This window comes from Kogia breviceps, chromosome 5 (genome assembly GCF_026419965.1).
Source record: "Kogia breviceps isolate mKogBre1 chromosome 5, mKogBre1 haplotype 1, whole genome shotgun sequence".
Taxonomy (NCBI): domain Eukaryota; kingdom Metazoa; phylum Chordata; class Mammalia; order Artiodactyla; family Physeteridae; genus Kogia; species Kogia breviceps.
In genome coordinates, this window is record NC_081314.1 from 85,120,595 (window position 1) to 85,132,980 (window position 12,386).

Below are 12,386 nucleotides of genomic sequence, written 5' to 3' on the forward strand. Positions count from 1 at the left end.
CTTATGTTTTTGCTCCTCTTGTGCCCCATCCTGAAGGGAAGGGGGAGGGGAAAGGGACTGATGTTTACTGAGCATCTTCTGAGGGCCATACCCTGAGCAGGCATTTCATGAATATTTTCCCATGCGGACCTCATCCCAGCCCTTGAGATAGGAGCCATTCCTGCTTTGCAGAAGAGAAACAGGCTCAGAGATATCAACCAGCTGTCACACTGCCCCAAAGTGGTGAAGCTCGGATCTGAATCTGCCTAGCTGGGGTCCAAAATCTATACACTTCTCACAACAGTCAGCACCTCTCAGCCCATAATGCCCTTTTCCATCTTTTCTGCATTTAGAAGTCCTACCCATTTATGAAGGCCCAAATGTCACCGCTTCTGAGAAGTGTTCCTGGAATCCTCCTGAGAGGGCTGCTTCTTTCAGATGCCACTGAAGTCCTTTCTGAACACCCCTTTCATGATACTTTAGGTACTTATGCTCTCCCTCATTCAAAAAGCCCAAAGGAGCACATATCCAGACAAAACTCTAATTCAAAAAGATACACGCACCCCTACGTTCATAGCAGCACTATTTACAATAGCCAAGACGTGGAAACAACCTAAATGTCCATCGACAGATGAATGGATAAAGAAGATGTGGTACATATATACAATGGAATACTACTCAGCCATTAAAAAACCCCACAAAATAATGCCATTTGCAGCAACATGGATGCAACTAGAGATTATCATACTAAGTGAAGTAAGTCAGAAAGACAAATACCATATGATATCACTTATATGTGGAATCTAAAATATGACACAAATGAACTTATCTACAAAACAGAAACAGACCACAGACACAGAGAACAGACTTGGGGTGGCCAAGGGGGAGGGATGGAGTGGGAGCTTAGGTTTAGTAGATGTAAGCTATGATATATATAGGATGGATAACAACAAGGTCCTACTATGTAGCACAGAGAACTATATTCAATTTCCTATGATAAACCAAATGGAAAAGAATATAAAAAAAGAATGTGTGTGTATATATATGTGTATAACTGAATCACTTTGCTGTACAGCAGAAATTAACACAACATTGTAAATCAACTATACTTCAATTAAAAAAAAAAAAAAAAAAAAGCCCAAGGAGGGTGTTAGGCTACTTCCACAAGCCGACCCTGTGCTGCAGGTGGGTGCAGAGTTTCAGTTTCCCTTCCTAGTTTGTGAGCTTGCTGGGGGAAGGTATGGCATCTTAACAATCGTTTTAACTCTACAGCCCATAGCAAACACGTGAGGGATCATGGCAGAATGCTTAAAAGCATGGATTTTTAAAAATCTGGATTAAAATCCTGGCTTTTACACTTCCTTGCTTTGAGTCCTCGGGCAAGTTAACAGATTCCTCTCTAAGCAAACGGGGATAATAGTAACTACCTATACCTCATGGAGTTGTGGTGAGAAGAAATGCAATAATACATGTAGAACACTTAGGACAGTGCCTGACACCATGATAGGTGATCAGAAAAAGCTAGCTTATATTAACTTTTATTTTTGTGTATGGTGTTAGGTTGTGTTCTAATTTCATTCTTTTTTGCATGTAGCTGTCTAGTTTTCCCAGCACCACGTACTGAAGAGACTGTCTTTCTCCATTGTATATTCTTGCCGCCTTTGTCGTAGATTAGGTGACTATAGGTGCGTGGGTTTAGCTAATATTAATTGAAATAGAAATATTCTTAAACCACAATGAGCATTTATTGGTTTGTCTCTCAGCCATCCTTTCCTCTGAGGTTCTCATTACTTCCCTTTTGTGTGGCTCACAGTTGGTTGTTGGTTCTCACTCCAGAGACGGCCCAGGGACTCTCGCTTGGCCAATCTTAGAATCCTGTTAGTCTGGCAACAGTGAATGGTCCAAGGCTGGGCATGTGACCCAAGCAGGCCCAAACACAGAGTCCTCCCTGTGTTTTTTTTAAAAGGAAATTGGGAGGAGGATACTCTTTCTCACCGCTAGGGCCGCTAGCCAGGTTCTCTGCAGATGTGAGGAGGTAGAAATGTGGGATGGGTGGATTGTGTCCGGAAGAGTTGAATCCCCAGTTCCAGCTCTGCATTCTATTCCGTGAGCTTTCCCTCCTGCCTTACATTTACTGAGTACTTACTGTGTATTAGACCCTATTCTGATAGCTTTACATCTATTAACTAATTTAATATTCACAACTTAATATTAACATTATCCCTATTGTACAGATCAAGAAGCTGAAGCATGGAGTGGTTATGTTAACTTGCTGAAGATCGTACAGCAAAATGGCTGAGCCTATGCTTGTACCAGGCAGTCTGGCTCCAGAGCCCGCAGTCTTAACCACTTCACTACATTGCCTTGCAAACTCTGTTTAAGTCTGGTTTTTCCCCTCTTGCAATGGAAAGAGACCCTCTCCCTTGCTTTACCTGTAGAAGTCTCAACTCCCAGTGGCTTCTCCTCTTCAGGCCAATCTCCAATCTCTGAGCCCTGGAAAGAAAACTCTTCCAGGCTGGAAAGAGACTGTAGCTCCTTTGGGGGGGTTCTGCATGGGGTGCTGTTGGTGCTGATGACGGCTGACACACGGAGTGGCACGGACACAGCAAAGGGCTTGGAGATGTTCAGGGCCTTGCGCTGGTGACGGGGAGAGGGCTCCATCTGGAAGAGGCTGCTGGTAAAGACAGATTTGCTGGGGCTGTCGTTTGAGGTGTAGAACATACCCAGCATCTTAGGAGCTGTTTGCTCGCTCTCAGGATCCTCGATGGGTCGGAACACCTTCAGCTGCTCAGGTGGGGCCCGGGCCTGAGCGCCCTGCAGCTGGCTTCGGTCACTGCTCACGTCAAAGCCCCCCTCGGCCCCCGCCGGCATCCCCTCCTGGCCCCATTCGCCCTCTTGCTTGCTGAGGTCACATGAGCTGCCAGTGCTAGTCGAGTGCATTTTCGCTGCTGGAATGAAAAATCCACCAGTGGTGACTGTTCGATTGAAATTTCCTTTGGTTTCTTTCCCTAGTGAAAAAGCAAACAAACGTGGTCAGCAGCCTGAGCACACACATCACTGAGCAGCCTTCCAGTAAGGGCACGCACACAATACTTGAATATTGGAAAGGCATAGCATGATAATAAGGGCATAGCTATCCTAATAAAGACAGGTACATAACATTTGGTTGACAAAAGGAAACATCTTATGTGCACAGAATCTTGTCATAATGCCTTGATAGAACCATTTTGTTGTATCATATGTATCCGTTTTAAACTTTGCAGGTAGAGCAGTTTCCAAAAGAAAGACACTGCTGAAATTGCTAAACAGAGCAGTCATCCACCAAGCATTAAATGTAGATCATGAAAAAGTAAGAAGATGGGAGATGACAGAATGATGTTTGCTCAGAATGAAGATAAAAAGGCCAAAATAACAGAATCTTGTTTCATTTTAAAACTTTAAAACTTATTGTTTTAAGTTTTCTCTGGCAGATGGACCCAAACAGGGGTTTTATTTCCCAGCAAGGAAACAAATGCTGTTCTCAGCTAGACCTTTTCGCCTTTTCCCAGGCTTCCTCCTGCTGATTCAGAGGATGAGAAACTAGAAATGTAAATTAACTAAATGTTAGAAAGCACAGTTGTGAGGAGTGAGTTCCCGACTGACTTAGAAGTGAAGGCAAAGAAGAGAAAAAATCTGTGTGTGAAATAAATAAGCTGGGAGACAACAACTGAATTGCCAGGGATCTGGAAAATAATTCCCAACCAAGCACTAAGTGCTACATCTTAGGTAACATTAGGTTTAAAATTCTTAGGAACCACTCTGTAGGAGAAGTGTAATTATCTCCCTTAACACATGAGGAAACCGAGACTTGAGAGGTTAGATAACCTGCCCAATGCCAAGGAAGTGGTGACCTAGCTTTTGGTGGTTTTTTTGTTTTGTTTTGTTTTGTTTTTTAGCTTTTGAAATATTAAATCCTGCCAAACTGGGCAAGAACTGCCCCAAGAGGTTTCAAAACCAAGCAAATTGATGAATATAAAGGTGAGAAAATGCTAAAAGGATTGAGCCAGCTTAAAAAGATCTCATTGCATATTTTACAAGTTTAGTATTATTTTTTGAAAGTTGTTGTAAATATTTTGTTTTGTTTCAGGCTGCCTCATTTATCAAAGAGCAACATATCTTGTATTAAAGGGATTTGAAAGTCATGGTACAATCGTGGGGGAGTTTAAACAGTCTGCTGCTAGGGAAGCCCTGTGTCTTGCCAGTTGTAGCCGTACTTGTTGGGTGCTTAACAAAAACAGAAACAAGCGCTACAGGCAAGTCAGCCCTTAAGGCTGGAGCTGTAAGAACTAACATGGTGAGGTGCCGCTTTGGTGATGGGTGTCACCTGGCATGCAACTGTACGTACATCTGCTCCAACCAGCAATGACCAGCTACGTGCCACGCTGGCACCTGTCAGTGTTTATTGATGAATGAAGGAATAAATGACTTTACCAACTCAAAATCATGACTTGACAAACACAATGAAGCTAATGCCTATGGAAACACCTAAATTCAAAACTCTTCTTTTTGCCCCAGGGGGAGCCTCTTCTGCCTTAGTTTTCAGGTGTTGACCTTTTACCTGGCTCAGGATTGAATGCAAGGAGGCTGCTGTCTCCCGCTGTGGGGAGACAGGCTGAAGACAGAGGCCTGGTGGTGTAGGGGAGGTCACTGCAAGGGCTGTGTGTGCCCCTTGAGTTCCGGAAGGTCAGGGAGGGATCTGGGACTGGGGGATTGTGTGTGGCCATGACTGGAGATGAGCAGGGTCTGCGGTTTAGGAAGGCGAGTCTGGTGTGGGAGCGCCAGTCTCCCAGTTGTAATCCCCAGTTCCAAATCCAACTGAAAAATCTCACCTTCCATGGGCACTGAGCACAGCGAATCCATGCTTTTAGCTGGTCGGATAGTAGCCTTTTCCACTAAGGACAAAAGAAAAAATATCCCTGATGAATGCTTGTTCGGAGAAAGTGTTTAGAACAATAGGTCAGGCTGTAAGTACAAAAAAGAAATTTCTTTAGGAAAGTTTTTCAAGTATTTATAATTTTCCCCTTTGGAAAACATTCCCCACTCCACCTTAGATGTTCCTACTTTTTTGGTGGGACTGACCTTATAAAAATAGGGCATTTGTATATCAAAGGTTTATTAACATTTTACAGATAAAGGTAAATTACAATTTTGTCACATAGCTATTAGCAAATGAGGAGTCCTGAACCCGAATTTATTGTACAGAAAAAACTCAAAGATTCATCCATGGAGTAGAATCCATGGGGCTCCAGGCAACCCCTCCTATTTGACAGGCCAGAGAGCAGAATTCTTGGCTGCAGCCACATTGCTCAACACCCAGGAATTTGGTACAACAGGTGAGAGAGAGCCCAGGAGTACTTTTCTCCCTTTCTCCCATATGTCACCTTTCTCCACGTGCAGCTCTGCTCCTTGATGTCTGCAGCCTGGTTGCTCCCCCAATGCTCTCACCCACCAGCCTCACCCTGGAGCAGATCCCAACCAAACAAACCTTTTCTGAGCACCTGCTGTGTGCCTAGTGGACTCTATGCATCTTTGTTAAGCCACCCAAGTAGGTTTTCAGAAGAGTATGGTTTAAATAAATAAAAACTTATTATTTCAGGCATAGGCTTAGGCACTTTCACAAACATCATCATGTCTTTTCAGGAAGGCTTCCAGGGCAAACTTGCTAGGAGGGGAGAGAGGGCAATTTAGAAGCTGACCGGGAGCCCCAGGACTTGTGGCTTTAAGGTAACTCTGGATCCATGCAGATCTGGCTTTGAATCCCAATTCTCCCACTTTTGGGCTGTGCGACCTCAGAGAAGCAACTTACCTTTCTGAAACTTCAGTGTTTTGGCATAAAAAGGAGGAACAGTAGAGCTGTTGTGAGGATGAAATGAGTAGTGCATATAAAATAGGTTGCATTAACCTAGAATAGAGTAAATGCTCAAGAAGAAGTAACTATTGTTTGTTGTTGTTTTTGATGTTATTCAAGATAAACTAGGGCTCAGCAACAAGGAGATGGTTCTAAAAGAAGCACTCAGTGTTGGCCCTAACCCAAATCGGGCCCTAACTCACATTTGTTTTGTCCCTCTTTTAAAGTTCCTTTTTTCCTTCTTGATCCAAACCCTGCTCCTTCTGAGAGGCTCTGAATTAGCCCCTTGGCCTCCCAGGCTCTGGGCTTCTCTCTGCCTGGGTCCCAACTGGGCTCTGGAAGGACACAGCAACGTTCACCCACAGCCTTGGTGATGCCAAGATTGCCTTCCACCTCCTTACTTCCAGAGGTAAGCCAGAATTCGCATTCTTGGAAGATTGACTATTCCCACAAGTTTACAAAATGACTTTTTTATTTTAAACATCTTTATTGGAGTATAATTGCTTTACAATGTGTGTGTTAGTTTCTGCTTTACAACAAAGTGAATCAGTTATACATATACATATGTTCCCATATCTCTTCCCTCTTGCGTCTCCCTCCCTACCACCCTCCCTATCCCACCCCTCTAGGTGGTCACAAAGCACCAGCTGATCTCCCTGTGCTATGTGGCTGCTTCCCACTAGCTATCTATTACAAAATGACTTCTAAAACTGCCTGGCCAGCCTTCCTTCATTCGTGTATTCCTTTTTTTTTTTTGGCCACACCATGTGGCTTGTGGGATCTCAGTTCCCTGACCAGGGACTGAACCCAGGCCACGGCAGTGAAAGTGCCGAATCCTAACCTCTAGACTACCAGGGAACTCCCCGTTCAGACAAGATTTTGCCTTTGTTTTCCAAGAGCTGCATTTCTTGGCCTTCCTCTGAGTTTCATGTATCACCCTTCAGGGGAAGTGACCAGGTGACACTGAGTGTCACAGAGGATGGGTAAGAGTTCTGGTTGCAGGGCCATCAGTGTTCACCTTTCCTGCTGGACCCTCTTTCTGACAACACAACTCCTTCTGGTCCTGGTGGCCACAGTAGCTGCTTTTGGGAACAGTCTCCAAGAATTCCCTGGCTCCTTGTCTGGATAGAAACTAAGCACTCAGGACTCCTTGGACTATGACTACACAATCGTCCTTGGTATTTTGGGGGAACTGGTTCCAGGACCGCCACAGATACCAAAATCCATGGATGCTCAAGATCCTTATGTAAATGGTGTACTGCAGTTGGCCTTTCCTATCCATAGGTCCTGCATTTGCGGATATGGAGGGCTAACAGTATTTAGATTATATTTTTCTGTCTGGGACCTTGGCCTCATGGAAATGCATACACCAGTTTTCTTTGGGTCCTTGGGTTCCCCTCTCTTGGTTTATCTCTATGGCTTTATTTCCCTACTCAAAGGAGTTCACTCTGGAGGGTTCCCCGGAATCTTCCTGTTTGATAATATACAAATTCCAGTACACCAGTGTCTGGGAGACTCCAAAGTTTATGCATCTCCATTCAGTCAATACCCAAGTTTTTCTTATCCTTTGGTATTTCCTATTTCTGTTCCATTTTCTAAACATGGTTAAACATACCTTCACCTGCCCCCACACCAAAAACCCCCCCCAATACTATATACATGGTGAATCAATTTTTTAAATGCTCTTAAATATGGAGTTTGAAAAAAAAAGATTTTAAAAATTATTTATCAATAAATATGTTAATCCACTGATTTCCTTTTTTCACATGCATATTTCAACGAATAGCAAGCCCAAGTGCCATTTACAGTGACCATGCTGGTGGGTTATGACCAGAAGGCTCCCCTCTCCCTACCCCTCAGTCTTTAGCTTCTAGGGATCCAGCAACACTCTTCTGCTGAGAAGCAGCCACTTGGGCAGTAGTCAAGGTCACAGAGAGCCACTTATATTGATGCTGATGGTTCTTTAATTTCACCCCTGCATCCCATCAAAATTCAGCCAGTTTGATGAATTATCTCTGATTAGCTTATTCATCAGATATCAGTGGTTTTCAACACCGGCTGCATATCAGAATCACCTGGGGAGCTTTTTAGAAATTACCAATACTCTGACTTCATCACAGAACTTCTGAGGCATAGCTGCTGTGGGTGTGGACCACACTCTATGGGTGATTCTGAGGTGCCGCCGAGCTGAGAAGCTGGCCAGGGACATCCTGTGCATTCTGTGAGTTTACCGCTGTTTGATCCAGCACCTGGGGCTTCTTCCTTTTGAAAACCACATGGGGGTGGAAATCTTCATAAGTCAAGATCAAAGAAAATCATTTAATCTATTTTTACTCGATTGTTTTGTTTTTTGGTGTTTTTTTTTGTGCGTGTGTGTGTGTGTGTTACGCGGGCCTCTCACTGTTGTGGCCTCTCCCGTTGCGAAGCACAGGCTCCGGACGCGCAGGCTCAGCGGCCATGGCTCACAGGCCCAGCCGCTCCGCGGCATGTGGGATCTTCCCGGACCGGGGCACGAACCCGTGTCCCCTGCATCGGCAGGCGGACTCTCAACCACTGCGCCACCAGAGAAGACCCCTGTTCTATTTTTTTTAACTTTTTGTTACTCGGGGAACCTCTTTCATTGTGTCACTGATTCTGTAACTGAAGGGCTCTCTGATGTGCTTCAGCAAATCTGTTATTAGATCAGGGGTTTCCTGCCAGGTACTCCCCCTTAAATTCTCCTTTGAGAATCCTAATTTCTGTTTTGTATCTGCTCGACCATACCTATTGCAACCTGCCCCCTTCACCTGGCCATCTTGCCATTTTGTGAAAGACGTTTTTCCCTACATAATGAATATTGTAGATGCCTACCCAGAATCCATTTCCCTTTCCCCTTCTCACAGAGCCCTGTACATCTTGGGTGCATCTCATTCCTCACACAGGGGTATAATGCCATTCCTCATGCCAGTGATTGGTTCAGGAACCCAGGCCTAAGCCAATCAGCACAGGGCACTCCTGGAGCCATAGGGATTGACCCATGTGACTCAGTGAAGGCTACTATTGTGGGGCGGAGGGAGAGGGGCAGACAGACACTTAACTGGGGTTTCCGGGAAAGAAGGGTCCCTGCCCTTATGAGCAAGCTACCAGAAATGATGTTCTTTCTCCTTCTGGATATAGTGAGAGTCAAAGGTAAAGCCTAGAGCTATTGTAGCCACTTTGTGGAGGCAAAGGAAGCCAGTCTGGGGATAAAGCTGACCGACAGAGGAGGGCGTAGCTGAAGAAAACACGGAGAAATAGAGACAGAGCCACTGTACTAAACCACCCCTGAAGCCTTTCCTACATCTGGGTGTCCCAATAAACCCCCTCCTTGCAGAAGCCAATTGAGTTGTATTTGTCATTACTTACAGCCTAAACCACTGTACTTGCTATACCCTGTGACATCCCTCATTACTCCAATAGGCCAATGTGACAATTTCTTTTTTTTTTTTTGCGGTACGTGGGCCTCTCACTGTTGTGGCTTCTCCCGTTGCGGAGCACAGGCTCCGGATGTGCAGGCTCAGTGGCCATGGCTCACGGGCCCAGCCGCTCCACGGCATGTGGGATCTTCCCAGACCGGGGCACGAACCCGCATCCCCTGCATCGGCAGGAGGACTCTCAACCACTGCGCCACCAGGGAAGCCCAATGTGACAGTTTCTAACATCTGTGCTTTATGATCCTTGGAGTACAATGATCACTGGGCTTGAGGAAGGTCCTTAAAAATATTACCTCATTTTTTCCTATTGTCATGAGTTTTTCCTCCCAAATCTTTATTAGTAAGAATTTCATACATTCAGAAAAGTTGAAGACCTCTAAACCTATCACCTAGGTGGACATTTTGCCACATGTCTGCTGTATCTATCTCTTTCTATCTATCTACCTACATACATATGTTTTGCTAAATCATTTGAGAGTGCATTTCAATATTTTGACACTTCATCCTTAAATACTTCAACTTTAGCATATGTCTCCTAAGAACCATCAGCACACTATGAGAATGTACTATTCTTCAATATCATCTAAAATCCAATCTGTCGCCCAAATTATCTTTCGTAGTCCTTTTTTTCAAACTAGTATTCAATCAAGTTTGCTCATTACATTTGTACATTTACCTTTTATTACTTGCTTTCATAACAATTGCCCTCATTTTTAAAAAATCATGCTTTCAATTTATAACACTAAATGTCTTTGTGGCAAATTTCTATGGCCTCTGCTTTCTGACACAATATTCAGCCGGACTGGTTATATTCCCCATTATATAGTGGTTCCTCAGTTCCCTCCTACATCAATTCCTATTCACTACTCAGAAATAATTCCCACAGGGCAAAGGATACCATAAACAAGACCAAAAGACAACCCTCAGAATGGGAGAAAATATTTGCAAATGAAGCAACTGACAAAGGATTAATATCCAAAATTTATAAGCAACTCAGGCAGCTCAATAACAAAAAAACAAACAACCCAATCCAAAAATGGGCAGAAGAACTAAATAGACATTTCTCCAAAGAAGATATACAGATTGCCAACAAACACATGAAAGAATGCTCAACATCATTAATCATTAGAGAAATGCAAATCAAAACTGCAATGAGATATCATCTCACACCGGTCAGATTGGCCATCATCAAAAACTCTAGAAACAATAAATGTTGGAGAGGGTGTGGAGAAAAGGGAACACTCTTGCACTGCTGGTGGGAATGTAAATTGATACAGCCACTATGGAGAACAGTATGGAGGTTCCTTAAAAAACTACAAATAGAACTACCATACGACCCCACAATCCCACTACTAGGCACATACCCTGAGAAAACCATAATTCAAAAAGAGTCATGTACCAAAATGTTTATCGCAGCTCTATTTACGATAGCCAGGACATGGAAGCAACCTAAGTGTCCATCAACAGATGAATGGATAAAGAAGATGTGGCACATATATACAATGGAATATTACTCAGCCATAAAAAGAAATGAAACTGAGTTATTTGTAATGAGGTGGATAGACCTGGAGTCTGTCATACAGAGTGAAGTAAGTCAGAAGGAGAAAAACAAATACCGTATGCTAACCCATATATATGGAATCTAAGAAAAAAAAAATGTCATGAAGAGATTAGTGGTAGGACGGGAATAAAACACAGACCTACTAGAGCATGGACTTGAGGATATGGGGAGGGGGAAGGGTAAGCTGTGACGAAGTGAGAGAGTGGCAGGGACATATACACACTACCAAATGTAAATTAGGTAGCTAGTGGAAAGCTGCCGCATAGCACAGGGAGTTCACCTCTGTACTTAGTGACCACCTAGAGGGGTGGGATAGGGAGGGTGGGAGGGAGGGAGACGCAAGAGGGAAGAGATATGGGAACATATGTATATGTATAACTGATTCACTTTGTTGTAAAGGAGAAACTAACACACTATTGTAAAACAGTTATACTCCAATAAAGATGTTAAAAAATAATAAAATAATAAAAAATAAAAATCATGACCCTGGGGCTTCCCTGGTAGCACAGTGGTTAAGAACCCACCTACCAATGCAGGGGACACGGGTTCGAGCCCTGGTCTGGGAAGATCCCACATGCTGTGGAGCAACTAAGCCCGTGTGCCACAACTACTGAGCCTGTGCTCTAGAGCCTGCAAGCCACAACTACTGAGCCAACATGCCACAACTACTGAAGCCCACAAGCCACAACTACTGAGCCTGCGCTCTAGAGCCTGTGAGCCACAACTACTGAGCCTGTGCTCTAGAGCCTGCAAGCCACAACTACTGAGCCCACATGCCACAACTACTGAAGCCCACAAGCCACAACTACTGAGCCTGCACTCTAGAGTCTGTGAGCCACAACTACTGAGCCCGTGTGCCACAGCTACTGAGTCTGCACTCTAGAACCCGTGAGCCACAACTACTGAGCCCACGTGCCACAACTACTGAAGCCCGCGCACCTAGAGCCAGTGCTCTGCAACAAGAGAAGCCACCTCAATGAGAAGCCTGCACACTGCAACGAAGAGTAGTCCCTGCTCAACACCACTAGAGAAAGCCCGCGCACAGCAACAAAGACCCAATGCAGCCAAAAATAAATTAAATAAATAATTAATTTTAAAAATAAAAATATAAAAATCATGACCCTCACCCTGGGGGGGGAAAGGGACAGATCTTCCTTACAGTAGAGTTCAATTAATAAATGTAGAAGGAATGACGGAGATGGAGAATGACTATTTGGCAAACACCACAGTAATAACTGTTGCAGGCAAGAACCACTGATGGATGTTAAAATGCATGGATGAAAGTATGATGAAAAAGGATATTTGCATAGCCTGAAAATATCTCCCACAAGATAATTATTAATTGCAAAGGAAAAAAATAGTAACTTTACAGGGACAAACCTTGTAGATAGCACTTTAACCAAGTGCTCAAAACTGACATCACCAACAATAAAATATTGACTTCATGTGCCCCCTGATAGGACACATTGAGACATAACCTCAATCTAACCATGAGAAAACAGCAGAC

General features: G+C 43.9%; 1 protein-coding gene across 1 annotated transcript in view; it reads right to left on the minus strand.

Moving 5' to 3' along the window:
• The window catches only part of ARHGAP31 (Rho GTPase activating protein 31), a 110,782-nt gene that overhangs the window by 11,651 nt on the left and 86,745 nt on the right, over positions 1-12,386 (minus strand). The window contains exons 9-10 of the mRNA XM_059064730.2: positions 4,848-4,910; positions 2,412-2,987 (exon numbers count right to left, since the gene is read on the minus strand). Coding sequence (XP_058920713.1) covers positions 2,412-2,987; positions 4,848-4,910 — 639 coding nt within the window. The remainder of the gene's footprint in view (positions 1-2,411; positions 2,988-4,847; positions 4,911-12,386) is intronic.